Here is a 23,639-nt window from a genome sequence, read left to right on the forward strand (position 1 = left end):
AACTGTCCGAATATCTTAGCACGCACTAAACAGGGCGTAAATTGTAATAATCTAAAAGCATTTTTTTAATTAGAAAAGTCAGACGACGTGTGCGAGTTTGTTACGCGAATATTCAAGTGTTAGCTGGCTTGTGGTAGCCAAGAATTGGAGGCATCAGAGGTGACGTATAATTATCCGCCTTGTATGCTGGAGGTGCTGGGGGAGAGTGGTGGTGAGCTCGTAGGCTGAAGGAACATTTTTACGGGTGGGCGCCCGGCAGAGGTAAACTGAGGTAAAAGCTAAGAGCTAAAGCTGTACAAACAGGATGCAGTCTGCAAGAGCTAAGTACAGCAATTGTATGTGTCATAGAGGGTTATAACGGTAGCACCATAGCTTCACGCCAGAATGCCGCGTCTCTAGTTTTACACGATTTTGCGTGTATCGAATGAAATGAAAGTGCCTAGTTTAACCGCTTGTAACCGTACTAAATCTATCTTTATCCAGTTCTTCGTACCAAACGGAAATTGTAGCAGCAAATTTAACAGTTCTTAACACGCCTGGTTCTGTTAATATAAAGCAAGGTCTTCTGATTTCTGTCACATTTCCAACGTTTCTTTTGGTCATTCGATAGTGCCTTTAAAGGTGCAAATTATTTTCCTAAGAATTAAACTCGCGCGGCATTTTACTCGATATAAATACTTATTTGAAGTCCCTTTCGAACTACCCGAGATAGCGGTATGGATTTCAAGTGGGAAGTTTAAAAGCGTCAAGAAAATGCAGAGTAGCGCAATACCCGATATAATAGCTTTATTGCGATCGTATTTTCCTTACAGTGAAGGAAGAACGCGCTAATCTATAAAATCACTCCATACCAAAGCCACTCGCTAATATACTTTTGAACTAACTATACTCCGTTTCATACATAGCAGGCAACGCTGCGAAAGCTAGCGCTCCTGTTCGCGCAAGCCAAGTCCGCACGCAAAAAGTAGTTCGCCGTATGACCAAAGCGAATAGCGACAAATCTTAAGTGTCGTGACTGGCACCTCCTAGACTTCGTTTTACCTCTTGCCACATTTTCGTCCTGCGACTCGTCGAGATTTCGAGAAGCAAAAAGTACACGTGGCGGTATGATAAGCGGTTGGTAGGGCGAATCGCTTCTACTAAATCCGCGCCCAAAAAGTAGTTCACTCTCCGTGAATATTATGGCCAGAGAGCCCGAACACTGAGCGCCTCACAGCTTCGACCGTGACTTTCAATGCTACCACATTTTTAATACCGCTCTTTGTATTCTTCCAAACAATGACAGGAGTTTCGAGAAGAACGAATGATACGCGGCGGAGTAATATAGTTCCGCGGACGCACTACTTCAGCAGCCTTCGCAGCGTTGCCTGCTTTTGAAACAAGAAAAAAAAGGAAGATGCTCGTCTTCTTGCTTTCACTTAGAATTATCCACACACTTCGCAGCTTCTTGCGCTTTGCGAACATTGGAAGCGTGCAAATTGCTATATTTATTCTGTTTAATGAACTAAGCAGCGGTTGCTTGCATAATGGTGGTCCCTGCACCTTAAACTAGATAGAGATCTACACGCACTCGCCTTTTTATCTCATCTTTTCAGGTTGGCCGATAAGGAGGAAGCAGCCGTCATCCCGCTGCTGAAATGCGGTTACAACAGGGTAATTCATCCACTTCTGTTCCCTCAAGCCACGAGGGTATCGCAGACAGGAGGGGAATGCAAAATCATAGGCTTTGACAGCCGTAATAATGTCATCTTAGAAATAAACAGCACAGATCTCCTGAACTTTCGATTACTCTTCAGATAAATCTTGGTGTTTTGGTGTTGCCATTTTTGACGGCCGTGACATTTTGTAGGAAATGTCCTACATGCCTACCAGACTAATTTCATTTCGTAAGGCCTGCATATCGCTTGCCATTTCTTTTTCCACATTTTATTTTTTCGTAGAAATAGTTTATACAGACCTTAAGAAATGAAATTAGCTTCGTAGGCATGTAGGAAATATCCTACAAAATGTCACAGCCGTCGGAAATAGTAACATCGAAACACCAAGATTTGTCTAAAGAGTACCGAGAGTTTAGAGGATCTGTATTGTTTATATCTAGGATAACATTATTAAGGCACACAAAGCCTGCCTGCATGAAAATGGCGAGTGACGTGCTACCAGGCTACATACTATGAGAAACATCACTTACTGCATTCGCTAGTTGGCATAAAAAAACACCCTGTTTATGACAAAGGGCTCTAAATTCGTCTGAATCAAAAATTGCTGCTACCTGTTGCGCACTCCCAGAAAAATCTTTGAATTCGCAACGTATGCAAATGTGGACAAAGTTGGCTAGAAGTGTCAGCAATTGAGCGTGATGGCGAAAAAAATTAAAAATACACCACGATTTATTGGAATCATTTTTTGTCGAATAAGAAACTGCGACACTCCACATGCCCGGTATACACGCTTTCACGTCGTCCGCGCGCCCAGTCACCGGCTTCAAAAAATGCATCGTGCATGTGCTGAGACGCAGTCAGATAGATTTGATTTAACGTATGTCCGGTGAGCAGATGAAGAAAAAAAAAATCCCGCTTTTTATGTTAGCACAGTCAAGTCCCCACGGACATTCCGCTTGAAAAATAAATGACTTGAACGCGTGACAGGCTCGTTAGAAGACGCGAGCGCTCCTCAGTTGTCGAGCTGCGTTTAAAACACTGCAGTTCAACAGCAGCCGACTTTACGCTCTGTCGGAAGCGTGGCCCGAATGCCAACGTAATTTGCGCTGCACAACTTGCAAATGCACCGACAGCCACTTGACAGCTTTGCAGATGGCCTTAACGTGGGAGCTGTCGCATATATTTATCGACTCGCCCACGCACCTGAATATTACTGAACAAGCATCGCGCTTGGTCAGAAATATAGGCATCTCTAGAGAAAGGTAGCATTTGCCATTTCGCACGTGCGAACACCGCTACACCCACGCGCGTCAAGTGAACCCCCCAAAGGCCGCTTGTTAGTGATTGGGACTTCGTGCAACAGACGTCGGGAATGGACGGGTGCGAAAGCGTCTGCATGTCGAAAGCGCGGTGCACGCGAAACACGTCTCGCATGATTTATTGAACAGATCCGACGCTTCGTCTGTTACGCTGTGCCTGGTCACCTTTGTGGAGCCTGTGTGCAATCCCCACGCGACCGGTCCTGTTGTAGACTGTGGGCCCGAAGTTTAGCGTCCGTTGGCTGCCGGAAATGCTGACAACCTGCCGCCGCCGCTAAACGTTCTCCCGGCATACATTATCGAAGAGCCGACTTGTAGCGCTTTGGCATCGTTTCTTTCGATGTATGATGCCAACCTGCTCGCTCTAGGTAACTCCGATGGATTCACAGTGAACGCATTCAGCGATGACATGAAATCTCGTGTCGTTTATGACTTTCTTTTTTCGTAGTGGCCGACAGCGTAACGTCATTAATCACCAAACATTACGCCTGAAACAGCTCGCGAAACGTGGTCAAGTTTCCGCTGGTGGAGAGCCCGTGTAACCGATGCCAGTTCGCGCCACAAACAGTAGCAGCAAGGAACTTCTACCTCACTTTAGCGACGCCTCTGAACGTGACTCCAGCGACGTACACGACGCTGTACGGGTGTTCCTACGAAGGCGCTTGAGTTTTTCGGGAGATGTTGACGGCCAGGTGGTCGCGCTGGTCACGGGCATATATTGTGCTACAGCGCGCTCTTGTCGACCACCGCGCGCGCAGTGGTTCACGGAGACGTGCTCGCTGGGCGTGTGCCTGAACGAGATGATCCAGATCGAGCACAATGACCTGATCAGCCTGTGGAAGCTCAGGGCCTCCGAGGCACTCTTCTCTGCGCTGCACTATACACGGGACGGCGTCATCGTCACGGGAGCCGCGCACGAGATACAGGTAGGCCTCTCCCCCATACCCTATGCGCGGCTGCGAGCACAGGAAGATCACTACTAGTCGTGACCATCGTACTTTAAGGACTTTTTACCGTGAGTGAGCGTATTTCAGTCTCATTTTCGCAGCACATGCAAGGATACGGGACATACGGTAAAATCGACCATCCACCCTCAGCGAGAAATCTTTTATAGGGAAAAAATGAAAACTGAATTTTTTCTACGAATAAAGTTCCAGAAACGTACTACGAAATTATTACCGCCCGATAAATACGCCTCTGACTAAACTTACGTGACCTCACGCAATGTTCGTCCAATCCAGACGGCCACGAGAATTTTGAAGCCGAGGAATACGAATGTTTCGATTTCAGTGCATGCATAAATAATTTCTACAGAGTATCAGTAGTACATGCGACTTGTACGACATTTAATTTGATAATTTGATGTTCTCGGAGGGTAGGCTTAAAGGTGCAGCTCCTCACGACAATGACGTCATCGTGACGAAGCGGGGCTACTCGATACGTATATTGATCTACGCCATCCTCCTTGACATCCAGCGAGAAGTACTAATGTCATGATTCCTCCCCCCCCCCCCCCCCCCCCACTACGCCCAGAGTCCTTTATTCGCTATAGCTGCGAAAATCGTCGTAACTCGGCTCCATCGTTCAAAGCGAGGAAAGTTGCTTCACTATCTTCTGTGGCTATATAACGAACTTCTTGATGTTCCTGTGAAAGAAAAGTTACATGGCGCCACCTACAGTTGTGTGTCGTAGGTCCTAGGTCGCAGCTGGCTCCTCCTCCGCTAACCACTAGAAAGGCTGTTCTGGGGCCTAGGCGGGTCAATGGTGCGTCAGAAATTGTGCTTCCCTTTGCGCCCTGCGATGGGTGTACTAGGTGCAGTACAAAATTAAAATATAAAGCGGTGGTAGATATTGCGCAATCGTTACTTGCGCACTGGTGCAATGAGGGCTGTTAGCCGTGATTACTGGATCAGTATCCCCTGATAATGCACAAAAAGGCAAACCTAGGGAACTTACGCACTGTTTTTTTTTTTTTCGAAGTCACCCGTGCCTTTCCACTTTCCCTTGTGGTTGAAGGTGTGTGTGTCGGCGCGCATGCGCAGTTCATGAATCGCGCCGCCGAGAAGCTGGTGGGCTACTCCGTGGAGGAGATGCTGGGCGTGGACGCCCAGGAGCTCCACCGCACGGACTCGCTCAAGACGGACGTCGCCAGCAACATCAACATGCAGCTCAAGAAGGGCAAGGAGTGGGAGGGCACGCTGTTCCACAAGCGGAAGTCCGGAGAGTGCATCCCCATGTGGAGCAAGATCGCCCCCGTAGAGATACACACTGGGTACTCTACTGTATTGCATTGCATTACGCACGCGTCGCCCTCTCTCTCTCCCCCTCGCCCACCGGCTGGCTATGACCGCGCGCGGTGTGTGTCTGCTCGCAGGAAATCGGACCACGTGGTCTACATTAAGGAATGCCCTTTCTTCATGGAGAAACCCTTCTCGCCCGATGCAGGTGAGCTTTCCCGCGAAGACCTCTTCGAGACCGGTGAACGTGCGCCGCAGCCACGTGTAGCTCAAACGCGGTTTTGTCATGGAACGGGTTGTGAAGTGGGGGGAGGCAGAGCGCTCTTGCGTCGTACTCGTCTTCACCCTCGTGTTGCTTTGTGCTGCTCAAAACCGATGCTTTTGTAGCGCTACTGCGGTCAGCCTATAGCTGTTGTTTTAGCAGCCTAATTAAACTGTGAAACTAAAGCTGCCTTAGCTTATGTGGAAGACATTACGATACACAACTCATTTGGAATCTGATAGATATTTTCAGAATTGCAGGAGGATGAAAACGACGATAGTAAAAGAAAATGTAGGTTGGATGGAACTTGCACAGGGCCGCTTTTTTTTTTTCCATCGTTTTTTTCACAATGCCTTTGTCTGTAGAAGCGAGCTTCATATCTTAATCTTCGCTCAACAGAGAGTTTAACGATGCTATACGTTTTCTCTATTCAGCAGAACTAGCCTAGTAAGACGTCATCATTGCATGGAAATACCACAGCGCCGATAATCATGCGCCCCCTATTGCTCCGGAGACCTACTATCGGAAGCAAATAATAGGCGAAAAAATCAATTCAAACGCACACGACAAGACAAAAACACCCGAACGGCAAGACAATACAAATTCCGTTCGTTACCACTTTTGGAAGAACGGTCGCCGCTCATTAGAATTGCCACGTGCATTTGAATTGTCCCGTTCGCGTTTTACTTGTCCAAGGCAATACAACAGCGCTCAGTAAGGCCTGCAGCACGTTAGCGCTTATCGTATTTCGCCTTGTGTTTCATAACAGAGACAGATGTGATACGTGACGCCAGGGAATGCTAAAACGTTTTACAGTATCCTCCTGATTGTGTTTTCAGTAAGTCTAATATTCATTTCTAGGACGTCCAGGTGCGTACTTCACCATCGACCGAGCTTCCCTTACTCCGCATGGCTCACAGCGCTGTGCCATCGGCTTAACTTTACGCCTGTACACAGAGTGCCCCGCCTGGAGCTCTACCCCCTTTTGTCTACAAGGCAGTGCCTAAACTCGTCATCATGGCAGATGGCGATGCGTGCCTTGAGTGTGCTTGCCTTTTTGGGCGACTGATGGCTGCCTTCTTGTAATTGCTTTAAGCTGTTCGTATACTCATTTGGCGCTTTGACATAAGGCTTCCGTCCGCACAATCTTTCTTCCCATTGGAGCTTATGCAAATGATACTTGTGCTGGTCGCGCTGATCGCTTGTGGCCATTGATACTGGCTTGTGAGAAAAATTGACGAAAGGCACAGCTTTTCGGAATTTTCATGCGGCCGCAAGAAAGCCTGCCTGAGCGGACGTTCTTGCAGCTGCGAAACCTTGCGAATATCTATCACTTCCAGCTATGGGCCCGGACAACGCTGGCTGGCGATGAAGCCGTGAAGGAATTTTTGTTTGTTTTTTGCTCCTCGTCTATGGCGACGTTGCTCTAGCAGGAGTCGTTTGACAGCTTCGGAAGAAATACGAGCAGGGGTGCTTTGTGGCGGTCACTAATAGCGGCAGGGCTGCGACTAAGCCTTGGAACCGCACTGGGGGCTGTGTTGGTAGGAGACAGCAACGACACCGTACAAGGAGCCGACCCCTTTCATTTTGCTCCCAAAACCTCTGCTCTATGTCATGAACTTTCACATGTGCGAAGTGGATTTGCAATCCTCCTCTTTATACAGCGATCCGTCTCTGCTGTAGGTGTCCCCGCTACAAACGATAACAGTATTTCTGAGCCTCATTGCGTAGTAATTCAAAGCACCAGCGAAATTTCAAACGCTACTTGAAAATAGTGTCTAAGCCTTCGCCTTCTGTTCTATCCTTCATCTTTCCAATCGCAGCTTTGACACACAGCTTCTCGTGCTTTTTTTTTTTTTGTTCTGAAGTATAAGCGACAGGAAGGTAAGTACGTCAGAACTGCCGTACTAGCATCCATCCCGTGCAGTGTCGTAACATGGTAACAGCACGAAGCGCGCATCAGTGCGGACAGCCAGTACGAGGCAACACGCACAGCGCTATAAGGCGGCCCGCGTCAGAGGCTGTGTTCGAGCCCGCGAAAGGATAGAGGCGGGCTCGCCTTTTTGATCTGCTGCCGCAGTCAGAGTCCTAAAGCGACTTGTCACTTTCTTTTCCACCCCTAGATTTCCTGTCTTTTACTCTTAACTCGAGCATGAAAAGCTCTAGAAAGGCATCTTGTGATGTTCGCTCCTTGTGCAGTGAGGGTGAGTCGCTGATGCTTTCTGGTGCTCGCTTTCCTCGCGCACCTTGTTGTTCTTACCGAGTGCGATTACTTTTTCTTTGCTTTCGCTTTGGGAGTCTGCGGTGTCGAAACTTTTCTCGGGAAAAGTGCGGTATCGCCGTTGTGTGCGGTCTGTTGAGGGAGTTTATAAGGCAAAGATAGTGCACTCTAGTTGGTCGCTAGGGCTTGACAGTGCGTCAAAAAGCATACCCAACAGTTCTGAACAAAAGCATTTTTCAACAGGAAAAAGTTTATGAACGTAGTTTTTTCATCACATTTTAAGATTTGTGCGTCAAAAAGCATACCCAACAGTTCTGAACAAAAGCATTTTTCAACAGGAAAAAGTTTATGAACGCAGTTTTTTCATCACATTTTAAGATTTGTGCGTCAAAAAGCATACCCAACAGTTCTGAACAAAAGCATTTTTCAACAGGAAAAAGTTTATTAACGCAGTTTTTTCATCACATTTTAAGATTTCGCTATAACAGTCAATATACATGCAGATCTCCCATCGATAGGCTGGCATTTTTTTGCTATTAACATTTTTGATATCGTCAAAAACGTTCCCCATTGATTTTCTATGGCAGTCTTAACTGCTCGATACGAGCAATAGAAAAACTTTTAATAGAAAAATTTCATAACGGAACATTATACTAAGGATATCTCTGTGTAAACGCCAAGAGGAAAGCGTAAACAACCAAGAGTATCAAGGCTATAGGCACATTTCAGCTGAAAAGCGAAATCAGTGGGACAGCTTATGACTCCATACCCATCACCTTCGCTGTCAAAAGTTCTGAATTTTCTGAGTCTACTTGGTACGAGGCAACAGGGCCATTCAACAGCACCCATTATTAACTGCGTGGGAAGCAGTATTCGCTGACGAGGCCGAACGCTATACAGTGTTTTTGATGTGCTGATCAGATAACTGGTCTTTCGAAGCAGGACGTTTAGAGGTGAAAAAAGTGGCGCCGCACGTATCTCTCAGTAACGAAGAAAGACAGTGTGCGCTTACGCGCGGTTACTGCAGACTTACCGGACGTCTGCGCCGACTCTCCATAAACAAGGATGTTTATGGAGATTTAACGACAATCACATTGGCGACACTGTAGCCCGACAGGCTTTCAAGATGACAGCCGTAACAGCCGTCTGCGGTGTCAAAATGCGTTCTTGGCGCCGCTAGACGGCATTGACAATAATCTAAGTGCCATCGCATGGCCTCCGAGATTCGCATTCGAAACGAGGTGCCGCTGTCTGGTGCCCATCGTACCGACGAACAAAGCGAAAGCAATCCGCATAACGCCTGCGCCGCAAACTGCCGCCATTGTACGCTCTTGTTCGCTGCAAGTGCTAGGTTTGCCGCTTGCTGCTAATGCTGGTGTCTGATTGCTTTTCGGCAGTGAGCCGTAAGCCCGTTACATCGGCGTCATAAGCGGCTCTTGTGCAGAGCATTACTGACTGGTCTATCGTCGAGATGCCAGGCACCATGAATTATGCAAATTAACCGGTTCGAAGTATTGGCAGTGCTAAATTTCTTTGCTGAACTTAGGGTAATCTAAATATGCAGCATGCAGCCTATGTGCGAAAGAACTGGTTCTCTTTTCATAGCATTTAATCGAGGTGGCCTATACGATTTAAAAAACGTACTGCAGACCAATTGTCAGCCGCCAGCCAAAACGAGGTCGCAGCGTGACAGCTTCGCGGGAAGACGACCCGCAATACTAACCAGCATGGCACTTGCATGCCGGCTTTCCTTGTACTAACAAGGGCAGCGAAGCTTGTGCGTTGCTTTCTGCTCATCTTTGCTCTGCTGTTGGCGCTGATCCGAGTCAGAGAGCAGACGCAGCGCAGACGACTTCCTGCCAGCATCTTGGACCACGTCCGCAGCAGTAGAGCTCCGTAGTCTTAGAAAGGCGCTTGAAATGCCGTGTCCATCGCGATGCTCACACGCGCTTCTCCTCCCCTCTCCACAGTTGGAATGAACAGACGACAATCATTCGCCAAGTTCCACGCAATGACGCTCGAGGCGCCCATAACAAAGGTGAGTGTGTAATAAATGTCTGCGTCGTAACTTTTTCGTCTGATTAATGAAGTCACAGAGCAGCTGCCCATACGACGTCAGCGCCCCCGCACCTCCGCACTGCCGCCCAACAAATGTGTTGACCAGTCACGGCCAGCGGGTGGCTAAGGGCCCTTTAAGTCAGTGTTATGCAGCAGAACCATTGGTGATCATGGCAGATATAGGGCGTTCAGTGTGTGGCAGGTTAATACAATGAGTTAATCTTAAATCCACTTCCATCGTGTCGCAGCAGCCTTATAACAACACCCTTTCCCCAGCGTACAGTCAAAGTCCTGAAAGAACTAGGCTCCTTGTGAGATACTTCTGTCTCAGCAACTTGAAAAAATGGCGAGCAGTGAAGCATTGGCGTACTTGCTATCGCTGGAGAATGGGTAGTGGGTACAGCAGTACTTTAAGTTGTGGGGTTGTCATTAAAAATCGACTGCGTTAATTCTGAGTTGCACTCGCCAGAAACAGCTACACTAATTGCATAAGCTTGCCGAGGGAGCCTGTCGTGGAGCGTTAATTGTGACAAAGTGCGCAGATAAGTGCGCAGAATCCGCCTTGAAGAAGCATTCAGAGCGCATTTTTCCTTCTTTGACGTGGCTTCGGTTTCTAGCTCTCTAACCTATACTGCGGTCGACAACAGTGCCGGATCAATCAGTTAGAGCACATATGTAATCACAAGGCCTATTTCTATGACGTACGGATGTACCGCGGATGATAATTTCGCAGCCGCTAGCAAGTGTAGCCTAGGTTTCTGTTAGCTGGAAGCTTTCAGATTTGCTTGAGTTTGACGTTGACAACCATAAAACGTTTGAAGCTTTCCTCAACAAGGACAAAATCAGCGTGTCGTGACACAGAAAGCAAGTTTCAGCGAACTGCGCAAACGTACTCTTCATGACGTGCCCTAAAACACACGAAGAACGCAGTTCGCTTCCGTAGGCAATATCGCCTTTAAAGCTCGCACGCCCACGGAAGTGTTCCTGACAGCGCCGCTGTTCTGTGTTCACCTAAGAACGTTACGCGATAAGATATTGCTTCATTATGCGATGAACTCTCAGGCTGTCAAGGAGCGCCTAGGCGAATTAGTGCTTCTCCAAGTTGTGTTGTGCAACCCTCCGTGCGGTGCGCAGGTCATCAACATGCTGGTGTCGACGCAAGAAAACAGTTCGGCCATGGTGGCTCAGGCGTTGGACCGCGTCATCGACATCCTTCGCTCGACCGAGCTTTACAACCCACAGCTCGGTGTCGGCCAGGGCAAGTCCGAGGACCAGATGACATCTGACCTGGTCACTGGACTCATCAACGTGAGTATCCCCATAAAATTTTCCTAAAATGCAGCTTGCTTGAAACTGTGGCAAAACTTTCTCTGTAATGTTATGCTTTGTTATTAGTTACTTTACTCAGCCCGTACCTTACACGATATTTAAATAACGCGCATAAAAGGAAGCACAGTGTGGATTTTCCGTTTGTAGGCGTAAGCTACGGTGGCACAAACTATAACAATGCGATGCTCAAAATAGCGCCACAGTAGCCTGAGTTCCAGGGAGCGAAACAATGGGAGAGCGCCGAAAGTCACTTTCAAGGGGTATCACAGGCTATATAGTTCCCTTTATCAATTTTCGTGCAAGTGTCACTGATCATGTCCAACAAGAAGTCCTTTATCGCACTGGTTCCAAAACAATCCGGATACCATGTTTTAAAGTGTGGCGCAACTACCCGAAATTCGGAACCCTGTCGCGTGACGCCGTGTCTGTAAGAACAGTCATTCGACCAATCCAATTTAAAAAATGGACCGAAATACGGGCATGTCCTGCAGCTAGTTTCTGGAGATTGTAAGCACAAAACGGTAGCGCCCCCTATGAACTGCGCTGTCATCTATACGGAGGCATTCCAAGTTTTCTTCGTGTGTGTTTTGACTGCTACTTAGAAGTTCTTCTGGATGCCTCAGTCGGCGTGACCATCGACAAAGCTCCGACCTTAGAGCCATTCAGAGTACCGGAGTTTGCAACATAGGCCTCACGGGAAGTTTCGCAGGTGGTACGGTCAAAAAACTCTGCTGGTGAGGCACACTTCGAGTAATTGTTAGCTAACGTATACCCATCCGCTCGTTGAATAACACTTCCGCATTTTGGTATGGAGTTACGGAAGCGGTACGATAAAAAAACGCCGATGCTTAACCGAAGACCACGAGAAAGAAATCACGATTTAATTCTCAGCACTCGTTAGTAGCGGATGCCTCCTCTGTCGATCTAGAGTTCAGATTGAGAGACAGTGAAACAGACGGCAGCGCAAAAAGACGGCACAGAGCACGGCAGGAACACATGAACACAGGACGGGCGCTGTGTTTCTGTTGTGCTCTGTGCCGTCTTTTCGCTCTGCCCTCTAATGTTTCAAGAATGAACCAACTAGCCCAAGCTCAAATTTTAGTTGAGACAGTGGGTTCAGACTGAAAGACCTCGGAGCTGTCCGCTTTTGGCGCCCGTAACGGTTCTTCTCCTCGCTCGCAGACGGGCCAGAAGCCGACGGGCGTCCGACGGCTGTCCCACGAGACCTCGCTCATGAAAGGTACCGTGGCTCGGCTTATGCCCAAGGGCGCTTCCCCTCACTCGCTTGCCTCGCCGTCCGCAGTGAACGTGGTGAACGCGACGGCGCCCAGCGGTGTGCTGCCCAGCCTAAATACGGCGCCGCCCAAGATCAAGGAGCTGCTGGAGAACGATGTCAAGTGGGAGTTCGACATCATCGAGCTGGAGACGCTCACGGGACGGCGGTGCGTACAGTTCCTTTCGACCCCCTCGCCGAGATTTAATGGCTGCATCAATTGAAGGGCAGCTGCACCACTTGTCGAAAATTTCGCGATATTCAAGGATTCAAATCTATATAGACTGTAGGTAAAGCTTGCCAAGTGTTTTTGCACTAGCATTTAAAACAGTGATGAAATCGACGATTGAACTTAGCGCTTCTTCTCAATGCACCAAAGAAGTGCGGGAAAGTTTAGTGTGACGTCTTGGAAGGTATGATTTCAAATTACCGCTGTCGTCAGTTGCACCCTTCCGTGCCTAGTTGGACGCTGCCAAACAACTCTCGGCGGGATTTGCCTTCGGTGGCGTTTGTGTTCTTTTTTTCCTTCGAAGCAGACGTCTGTGCGTTGTAAATGTACCTTAGATGACTTATCATGCGCACCCCACTTGGCGTTGTGCGCTGCGAAAAAGCTTGAAGGGTGTCGCGAATTTAATCGGCGATCACGTCACTGTTTCAAATGCTAGCCCAAAAAGACTTAGCATGCTTTCTTTACCTGCAAGTTTCACAGATTGGACCCCCTTAAGCTAATTGATTTCTAAAACGTCTGCAGTTTTCCTTTAAGCTGTCTTTCTAACCACACCTGCCTACAAGCGCAAGTAACACAACGTAAATCATAACGCGCTGCCGCAGGTGCGCATGAAGAGCCACTTGAGCGAGTAGCCGCGAAGTCGTACTAGGTTGAGATTCGCACTTGTGAATAAGCATCTGAGCAAGTTGGTACGGTCTCATTTTAAATTTACCACCATGAAAGACAAGGACATGAAGTACACATGACGAGAGCGATTTTCGGGGCATTTTCTGTATGCTTTTCGGTCGCTTGGCATGTCTATATATACAAGGTGTTTCACCTAAGACTTTACAAAGTTTTTAAAAATAAGCTTTTCGAGTTACAAGAACTGCAAGCATTTTTCCCGCACACCATTGTAAGCGGTTTAGTACATATGAATACAGCTAAGACGTGCTAAATAGCAGGCTGGCTAACTAATATTGAACAGCTGACTTTTTAACTATTGCTGTTAGGCTTCTTAATCTTTAAGAGGCGTGTAGTCCGCGGTAAGTAATATCCATATCAGTTTCTAGAATTTCTAAAACGCGGTTGCGCTGGGCGCTGTGGCCCAACAAATTCTGCCTACGTCGCCCCAAAATACATGCGCTTTCGAGAAGCTTGCAAGCAAAGCAACCTCTCCAGTGCACGTAACTCGTCGAAATAGCCAAAATTCCACATCGCCGCGGGGGAACCACGTTTTTCGAAATTCTAAAAACTGATATGAATAATACTTACGGTGAGCTACACGCCTGTCAATAATTAAGAAGCCTAACAGTAATAGTCCAAAAGTTCAATATTAGTTAACCGACACACGCTGAATACTGACGTAATAAACCGCTGACAATGCTATGCCGACAAAAGAGATCTTCTAACTCAAAAAGCCTATTTTCAAAACATTGTGCAAAACCTTATAGGTAAAAACACCCTGTATAATCACTGTTCGCTTCAATTAACTTCAGCTGCGAGTAAACAGCGCTTGTCGCGTCTGCTTCATGTCCTTGTCTTTAGCGCTGACATCTCCTCTTCCAGGCCGCTCATCTGGCTAGGCCTGTCACTTTTCTCGAAGCTGAACGTGCACACCAGCCTGGAGTGCGACGACGCCACCATCCGCAACTGGCTGCAGCTGGTCGAGTCGCACTACCTGGACAACCCGTACCACAACTCGACGCACGCCGGCGACGTCATGCAGGCTACGGCGTACTTCCTGCTCAAGCTGCGCAAAAAGGTACCCGACGGACACGTGCACTCGAACACTGCCGACAACGGCTAAGGCTTGCCGCGCATTGCCGCATATATATCTTTTCCTACAAAACGTCTTTCTGAGAAAGAATGGAGCACGTAACCTATTTGCGAAGCGTAACCAAAGAGTTTTTTTTTTTTTTTTACATTCTCTCACTGCAGAACTGCGCTTTCAACATGTGCAGCGTGTGAGCAGAAAACGATATGGCGAGCGCACAGTTGCCAATGTAATCAGGTGCTCTGCACGCTCGGTTCACCACACTGGTGTCATCCTTGCCACTTTCCTTAGAAAAGAAAAGCAAGAAGAGAGAAAGTGGCCATGTGCTTGACGTCACTACGAAGCAGCTTTCGCGCAAGGCGAAGAGCAGATATGCGTTAGAGCCGAACTACTTCAGCACAGCGTGAGTCGACATAGCTGCAGTAGTGCGTGGCAGTGGACATACCTTGCTTGTATGTCCGCATTTGGTCATATAGTGCAAGCATAGCTCGCACATATTCGCTCGCTTTGACTATCAAAGAACCTAAGGTAGGAAGTGTACTCGCATAATGCAGTGTCACTAATTAGTCAAAAAATCTTTTAATCACCGAGCTAAAGGCGTAAATTTGTTTCTTGCAATGAAAGAGCAATTCGACATAGGCACACCTCCTGACTTATTTGCACCATGTAATGCCACTAAGAGGAGCTTTTCGGGTTTATTGACACAGAAATGTGAGGTTATGCTTCTACTAGAGCCGAAGCGCCTAATTAGCAGTCGACCGCTAGCTGACTTTTTTTTCTTTTTTTGGAAAGCCGTAGCTGTCTCTTAATAAACAATGGTAGAGAGAGGGTGCGGTAGATGGTCCTTGGCGATCAAAAAATGAACAAGGGAGGGGAAAACCTCAGGTTGCTAGAGCCAACGTTTCGACAAGGGGACTTGTCTTCGTCTGGGCCCAGACGAAGACAAGTCCCCTTGTCGAAACGTTGGCTCTAGCAACCTGAGGTTTTTCCCTCCCTTGTTCATTTTGTGATCTTAATAAACAAGGCATTCGGGGGCGAAAACTATGACACGTCTGTAGGCAGCATCTCTGACTTAGACGCACAGCCCTTTACTCCGTGCCCGTTAGTAACACAGCAGACGTCCGCAGGACATCTTCGACCCGCTGGACGAAGCCATCTGTCTCATATCGGCCGTGGTGCACGACATCGACCACCCCGGAAAGTCGAGCCCCTTCCTCTGCAACTCGGACCACGAGCTGGCGATCCTGTACAACGATCGGTGCGTGCGAAGATTACACCATCTTTTCCTGTTCTTAATCAGCTCTTTTATGCACTTTTTACGGTTTCTATTAGCGTTATCTTGTTTAAGATCATTAGTTTTATTAAACCAGTCGATCGTAGTCAAAAATGGGTCCTTCTTGTACTAAGGCAGATGTTAATATTTTGCACGTGATTCATCATTGTGCGCATGCTGTAGTTTCTTTCTGTACACATGCACAATAAATACGATTTTTTCTTTTTTTACGCTTGGTTACGTTCGTGTCGCGGCTTGTATTCGTTAGGAGACCCTCGCCTTGGGAAACAACGAGACGCTTGCTCCTGTAAAGCAGGCTCTGCTTTTCGACTCTGAACGTGCGGCGAAGAGTCCTTGCCGTTGTCTCAGGAATGGTGAATCGTACTATCTACTTTTGGCTGCGAACAGTAAGATGTCACAGTGATAATCAACCCAAGCCTTCATTCAGAAAAATGTATTATATTTAAGAAGCCCCACTCAGTGCACTTGTATGGCGTTAATAGCGGAATCATTCTTACAGTGCAGCTATGCACTCTGTTGTAACACCGGGAGCATTAATGGTGGTGAATGATGACTATGTTCTCTTTGTTTGTTTGTTTGTTTGTTTGTTTGTTTGTTTGTTTGTTTGTTTGTTTGTTTGTTTGTTTGTTTGTTTGAACTGGTTCTATGAAATGTTACATGTGAATTTGCACACCAGCACACCAGCACTTTTTGTCATTACGGTACACACGCATGCTTTGCTATGAGGCAATGGCAGTAGACGAGTGCGCTCCCCCACGGTTTGTGGGTTCTGCAGTGGGCCGAGACGGCGAAATGTCAGCAAATGCATGGAGCAGAAAGACACTGGCGTATCCGTATGCCTGGGGAGCCATAGCCACTATGTGAACTGACCTAAGTTAGCCTTCCTCCTCCGCACTGACTCACCTAGACGCCCGTGCTCTCGCTTTGGGGCGCAATAAAGGCAGCAAAGCGGAACGTCTCTTCGCAGCTCCGTGTTGGAGAGCCACCATGCGGCGTTCGCTTTCAAGCTGACGCTGTCGGACGAGAAGGTGAACATCTTCCAGAAGCTGGAGCGGGACGTGTACCGCTCGGTGCGGCTGTCCATCATCGACATGGTGCTGGCCACCGAGATGACCAAGCACTTCGAGCACCTCTCCAAGTTCCTCAACGCCTTCCAGAAGCCCATGCAAGAGGAGGAAGGCTTCGAGTCAGAGGTATCGCATGCGCATGTATTCTTGCCATTTAAAGTGATTTAGACATTGGAACTCACAATGCTCTTAACCTGTTCCGGTTCTCGTTTGGTAGCCTTCAGTTAATTATTTGCTCAGTTTGTTTAATTTCTAGAGCTTAAACAATTCGAGCGAGTTTTTCAAAGCACCTCCGTCATATCATCTCTGCTGGCCTGTTCGCCCAAACTACGATGCAGCTTGAAAACAACAGTGGCCAACGTTCCAAAGCGCTATGCGAGGGTCATTTGCTCTCCTATAGGTGGTGCGTAGTCGCATACTGTATTCGATGCGCCGTGGGAAGGAAAGTGCGTATTAGGAGCACTTCTGCTGCCGCTGTGCTGTACGACTGTTATGCTCTGCGAGCGAGCTCGGCAGGGTAGACTCCGCGATTGAGATGTCAATCAGGATTGCTGTGTCTGAAGCTTAGGTGCTTCCGAAAAGATGCGGAGAAACGTGTGCGCCTTCTCCTCCACGCTGCTTGTTCAAGTATCTGGAACATGCTTCGACGCACCATAAATAACCTTGTTCGACGATAGTCCGACTAATCGAGGCAGTAGTGAGCTGCATGCTGGACAGGATGTAGGCACATACGTCTACATGAACCCTCAAGGCCTTTTAAGAATCTCTTGAAAGGCGGCCAGGTTGGGACGTTAGTTTATGATCATTTGAACTAACACGTTGCCCTGGTGAAAAGAAATCTTGACCCTACCATCTAGAAACCTGAAGATTTTTAATACGTACTAGTTGCAGCCTCGGCAACTCTTCCGTGATTGCTGACCTGCGCCGTTGATTTGTGTAGCGTCGGACAGGTAGGAAGGCTCAAGCGGAGCGCCGCTGGTTTTCGAGGCCGCCGCGTGTGTCTCCAGGGTTAATTGGAGAGACATGGGAGAGGCATTTTCCCCGCAGTGGGCGTAGTCAGGCTGGTGATGATGATGATGACAGTAGCGGATGAGGCAGCTTTTTGAAAGTGGACCTCTACCCGTGATCTTTGTCCGATAATCCATTCCCCCTCACGTCTGGTCCTGCTTGCTTGAAAACTTAAACGTTCCGTCTCTGCGCACGCTGCTGCCACTGCGCGCGTGCAGCCCTTGCAGGAACACGGAGAATCTGGCTCGCTGCGCTCCGCCGAAAACATCATCCTCATCAAGCGCATGCTCATCAAGTGCTCCGACGTGTCGAATCCGGCCAGGCCGATCCAGCTCTGCATCCAGTGGGCGCACCGAATCGCCGAAGAGTACTGCGCCCAGGTACGTGGTCGCAGCACGCTTCGTCAAAGACGCCAAGCGGTCTGTCCTATGTTTTCTGTTTCAACGGGATCACGTAAACTAACACTCAAGTTCGCAGCACTGACTTGGCAGCAGTCAGACGCATGGTTGCCCGCACTAGAAAATTTTAAGGCTAGCATAACGAGGAACCCATTAACAAGTTTCGATCTGACCTGGCCTTTCTGCATGCGCGCAGACCGACGAAGAGAAGCGGCGCGGTCTGACCGTGGTGATGCCCGCCTTCGACCGTGCCACCTGCAGCATCCCAAACTCGCAGACCGGCTTCATCAACTACTTCGTGCGCGACATGTTCAGGGCCTGGTCGGGTAAGCTGCACTTAATTATGACCAGATTTGTGCGGTCTTTCAGCCTCTCTGCCTCAACAGGCAAGAAGCGCTTCGAGCGGCTTTATGCTACACATGAGATATAAAAACGGAGCTGCGACGTTTTTTGGGGGAAGACGCCAAACATGGCTAAAATGTGTCTGGCGTTGTCACCCAGACCTGAAGGTTTTATAGCACGAGGAACAAAATGTTTGAAAAAGTGTGTGCATGTTACCCGCATGGAAGCTGCGAAGAATATAGAGTTTCCGAGAAACTTGGCCATTCCAAGATATCCTTGTTTTATGTCTAAACTCAAGCTTAGTCTCTCATTCATCGTAAAAATTTACCGTCGTAACGTTTGTAATAGTCAGGACGCTGTGTTTTCCTTTCATATAATTATTTGTGCACATTTACCTGCGAGGTCTATGCGCCAGTATTTGTACGCGTGCGTAAGATTCTGGTGCTTGCATATTTTCGATTTGTTAGGTAAATTCACCGTCACTATACGGTGTTTAGCTCCCTGCGTGACCATTGCCTTGAAATATTGGAATACTAAGTGGCTGATGGTCCGACGCTGTATTTAGACACCGAAGAAATATAAGCAGTTCCTTTTTATTTATTTTTTTCACACAACCAGTCAACCCACCACTTTATGCCAGTCAAGAGACGAATCAATAGCTCACTTCATCTGGGAGCACATGAAACTTTACGAAGAGCAGCTAGCTAAATATTATCAGAAGTTTGGCCCTTCGCCAGTTTAATAATAAAGTTTTTGAAAAAAAGTTCTTGTTTTTCTTTTCGAAATAGTCTACTCCAGCGAGAACGTGACGGTATAAAACGTTTGAGTATGTGAATTTTTATCGATCTCTTTCGAGCACTGATTGACTTCACTATTATAAAATTGCATGCGTCTCAAAAAGGAAAAACAAGCTAGTTTATTGTCCGAATCATTTCGAAGTCTCAGTTCTCAAATGCAACGCTTTCGACTTCAACGGAGCCAATGGCTGTCTCCTAACCGTTTCCCTTCCACTCCACACACGCAGACTTTGGCGAGTTCCCCGAGCTCATGGAGTACATCGAGAAGAACTATATTTATTGGAAGGACAAAGAGCCGTCGCCGGGCCAACAGGGAAATCGCTAGCGGCTCGTGGCCGGTTCACCGCCGGGCACGGAGGACGCTCCATTCATCCTCACGGGGAGACGGGGAGAGGCGTACACAGTCGCGCGTGACGGCAAGAGCGGCGGCGGGGTTAAACCGTTGCGCCGGTGTTCTCCTACCTACAAGGGCCCGGAGAAACAGGAGAGATTGTGCGGCGATGCGGGAAGAGGCCTGCAAAAGTGCAACTGACGCTGGAACGTAGCCACCACACGCGTTCGGCTTCTTCTTGGACTGGCCTGGCCAGAGCCGCAACCTTTCAGTCGGCGCACGCGTGGTAGTGGGACGGCGGACGGTGCAGCCTCGTCCGAGTGCCGCAGTGTGACGCTGTGCACGAGTGGTGAGCAGCACGTGTGTGTGAATCGCCGGACGAAAGAGCAGCTTCGCACGCAGAGCCTACGACGGCAGCTTGGGACTCCGGCCGGACACGACGAGACATTCGGGAGACTGCCGTCTCGTTTTCGATTGCGTGGCCTTCCCGGCGGGACCCTCTCATCTTATTTCTTTTTTTTGTTTGTTTGCGTTCTTCCATGAACTGTTTGTCGCTGTTGCTGCCCGCACTTAGGCAAAGGGGAAGGGGGGGGGGGGGGGGGTTAGACATTAAGGGATGTCTCGCAGAGGAGGCGGGGAAGTAAAAAAAAAAAGGAAAATAGTACGTTCGCCTCAACATCCTCACACCACTCGTAATAGATGTTTCTCACAGTCAACAAAGCAGCTAGTCTGCAAAGTGTCTCGCTTGCACTTTTTTTTTTGTTCTGTTGGTGTTTTTAGCGCAGCCCTTTCTGCTGGGAGTGACGTCCGAAAGCGGCGAAACCTCAGCACCTTGGCCACATCGAAACTGAAGAGGCGCGTTTTAACCGAAAATTTGGCTCCTGTGGAAGAAGTGGTTTATATCCTAAGGTACAGGCATCAATCGGCTGTTTTACTGCTCTCAATTTCAAAAACAACACCATATCGTCTGGCCCTTGAAGCAGTGTAGCGATATGCCGCTCAGTATTACATACATAACTGGTGATAACGTGTACAAATTGCGCATTTTTCGCGCTCGTTTCTTAGCGACCAACGCTGCCGAGGTTTCTGCCACTAGTGCTGTGAGGTGGCTCCACTGCGCCGAGGATGCCTTACGCGCACCAGTGGGCTTGTCTGTGTAGACCTGAACCCGGAAGGGGGCTTTGCGGAAAGCGTCTGACCTTCCCTATATAGCTCGCCCAAGCTGCTTTTATCGACTTCCTAATCAGCTGAAATTAAAATGGGAGCAGCCCTCTCGACATATCCAAAACACAAAATAGACCGGGAGTACTAGAGCTCATCAAAAGAATTGCTTTAAGCGGTTCTTATTTAGTGTGGGCGGGAGTTGTTTACACACAGCCCGAAAAAAATGTCGAAGTCCTACTTCGCCAAGCGCCATTTATGCACCTGTCTGTGTGGATCCAGGGTGTCTCAGCACTGCAGGTCAACTGCGCTGATTCTGTGTATTCGAGGGCAGCTAGGGCGAGCTACCTGTCGGAGGCGTTGAGCGCAAGTCTGTCGTTTTCTTTTCCTCATTTTTGCTGCGCACATTTTCTGCCGTTGGCGGCGACACCGAAGTTGCAGGGAGGCTCTCTGGTGCGGCCGTTGTAGCTGTAGCGCAGGATTGTTACAGCGGATGCGGCTAATGGCCAGAGCGCGACAACAGGCCCTTATCTTGCAGCTGACTGCTTCGACAAATTCAAAGCGATGTCCGCGGAGATAAGGCGTACACTCCTTCACGACCTCCTCACGACTAACAATTTGCAGCTGTCGAAGGTAGGAGAAAACTGTTCGACAACAGGATGAATGAATGTGCCTGTAGCAATCAGTGATAGATCGAAATTAGTTTCCACTGCACTTTCCCTGACGTTAACGTTGCGTTAACTAAGCAAAGCACTGGAGCGGGGGGCTCCGCATTGGTTTCGATCACGCTTCGACTGAAGCCTTTTAGCACGTTGTCAGCTGCAATTTCACTGACTGGCCGCCCTAGATGAGAATTCCCAAGAATTCCGGGAATGGTACCATAGGATGCAGACCATAATAAAGAGCGCTAAGCCAAGGCGGAACGTGAGCACACCTTTCAAATGAAAAACCTTCACATTTCTTGAGCTATTGAATATATTTTCCGAAATGCATTACAATGCGTGGACTGTTCTTCACACTGGGATAGTGCTAATTAGGTGTTTTCATATTTCACTTCTGTCCATATGTAACCATGTTTAGAAGCCCAGCACCATTGCACAGGGTCTAGCTCGAGCAAGTAGCCTGTCTCCCTCTCCTGTGGTGCAGAATTCTTCAGGGTAATTCGGACATACGTTGACAGTACGCAGCCTAGAGGTACAATCTAGTGTAGCGGCAAAAATTTTCTACCCAAGCTGTAAAAAGAAGGTGAGAGTCCTCACGCATATTGGCGATGTTTGGCGATTGTGAAAGGCCAGAGCAAATCAACATAAATTAATGAACGAAGCTTTCACGTAAAGAGGGCAGAGGGTTTCTTATAGAGAGTCTATGAATAAATGAGGGTGCCCGTCAGTTGAAATCTGGCATCGGCGGGCACAAATTTATCCATTTATCCGTGATTATATCAGTGAAGGCACATGGATCGCACAGGACTCCCCCTGTGCTTCGAAGTCGCCGCCAAGCGCGTCGCTGTGAGAGTCACAAGTGCTGTTATCGAAGGTGGAGCGTCGTGGAAATGGTTATTTTCAGAGCACATATCAAAACCACAAGCGGCAGAAAAAAAAAAAAAGGAAAGAAAATATGTTCTAAATACTAGTCGTCCTGACCACTCTTCCCTGTTCGTGCCAAAGAACTGTGCGCGCCACTGTGTAGTCCGTAGTGAACACGACTCGGTCGAAAATTCATTGCTTCGCCGGAGTTCCTTGCTCAACATAAAGATGTCCCTGCCCAGTTGATGTGTGTCCCTGAATACCACTGCAGCCTGCGAGTCTGCACACTGACCTCGTGCACGACGTCGCGGAGCGCGCTGTCGTGACGATTTCGCGGGATTTCGCGAGACGCCTGCACTGAGGTATGGAGGAATTGTGCCCACTATCGCTCTCATGCGGGTATAGGATGACGGAGGATGGCGTTTCTGTCGGCAACCTTGTGGGCAGTTCTCGTTGTGACGAAAAAATGGAGGAAACAAGGTGGGCAAAAAAGGTGTACAAGTATCTCTCCATGAAAAGTATTAACACAAAATGGACAAATAAAACCTGGAAGCTACGAACGAAGTATTTACGGGTGAGGGATGGGACGCAACGAAATACTAACATGAAAGCAGAGGTAAAGGAGACAGAAAGAAAGATGTGGAAAGAAAGAATGCAGGAAAAATCGCCGCTAGGTATATATAGGACACGAAAGCAGGACTTCAAAAAAGAGCGGTTATTCGATAATTCGCGGGGCAGTTCACTGCTTTTTGAGGCTAGGACAGGGACTCTGAGAACAAAAACGTACAGGTCCAAATTTGAAGAAGTGGATATTTTGTGCTCTGCTTGTAAAACGGAAACGGAGACCATAGAGCACTTGGTTCTGAGGTGCGCAGAACTCCGCCTAGCACTCCCAGAGGGTACAGCAACATACATAGAGATAGCACTGGGATTTGCTGGGGAGGACGGGCGAGTGGATGGGAAAGGCGTGACATTGACGAAGGGGAGGTTGGAAGATTGGTGGCGGAAATCAAGGCAGGGGTGAATTTGGAGGGGATAAGGATAGCCAAACTAGACATTGTAAGAGCGAAATTGAAAGAAAGGGAAAAGGGAAATCAATTAACAAAGGGGGAAGTATAGGCTAGGAGGCGAAAGCTGCCCCCCGATACAAAGGGTAAAGTCATTATCATCCATCCATGTGACCCGTTGCGTCGTGAAGGCTGCGCCGTTTACAGCTCTCTTGTTTCTTCTTTGTTTTTTTTTTCTTTAGAGCTGCTGTCTGCGTCGCGAGCAGACGAGCAGCGGTGGTTGTGCCACATCAGCAAAACATCCAAGCAGACGACGCTGCAGCTGGCAAGCGCTGTCTGCGCATGCGCTTACTCTCATCTGTTTCT

General features: G+C 48.2%; 1 protein-coding gene across 2 annotated transcripts in view; it reads left to right on the plus strand.

Annotated features, from left to right (window-relative positions):
- The window catches only part of LOC149341232 (high affinity cAMP-specific and IBMX-insensitive 3',5'-cyclic phosphodiesterase 8B-like), a 253,184-nt gene extending 230,672 nt beyond the window's left edge, over positions 1-22,512 (plus strand). Inside the window, exons 5-19 of one of the 2 annotated variants that reach the window (XM_089543181.1) lie at positions 1,596-1,653; positions 3,736-3,903; positions 5,020-5,249; positions 5,352-5,422; positions 7,600-7,680; positions 9,668-9,735; positions 10,890-11,063; positions 12,267-12,324; positions 12,388-12,526; positions 14,135-14,330; positions 15,470-15,600; positions 16,604-16,829; positions 17,930-18,091; positions 18,306-18,435; positions 19,476-22,512. In XM_089543181.1, the coding sequence (XP_089399307.1) occupies positions 1,596-1,653; positions 3,736-3,903; positions 5,020-5,249; positions 5,352-5,422; positions 7,600-7,680; positions 9,668-9,735; positions 10,890-11,063; positions 12,267-12,324; positions 12,388-12,526; positions 14,135-14,330; positions 15,470-15,600; positions 16,604-16,829; positions 17,930-18,091; positions 18,306-18,435; positions 19,476-19,573 (1,990 nt within the window). In that variant the 3' untranslated portion in view covers positions 19,574-22,512. The remainder of the gene's footprint in view (positions 1-1,595; positions 1,654-3,735; positions 3,904-5,019; positions 5,250-5,351; positions 5,423-7,599; positions 7,681-9,667; positions 9,736-10,889; positions 11,064-12,266; positions 12,325-12,387; positions 12,527-14,134; positions 14,331-15,469; positions 15,601-16,603; positions 16,830-17,929; positions 18,092-18,305; positions 18,436-19,475) is intronic. The other variant, XM_089543182.1, reaches the window with a different exon arrangement.
- Positions 22,513-23,639: the final 1,127 nt, after the last annotated feature.

This window comes from Amblyomma mixtum, chromosome 5 (genome assembly GCF_055824585.1).
Source record: "Amblyomma mixtum isolate Tamu chromosome 5, ASM5582458v1, whole genome shotgun sequence".
Classification (NCBI taxonomy): Eukaryota; Metazoa; Arthropoda; class Arachnida; order Ixodida; family Ixodidae; genus Amblyomma; species Amblyomma mixtum.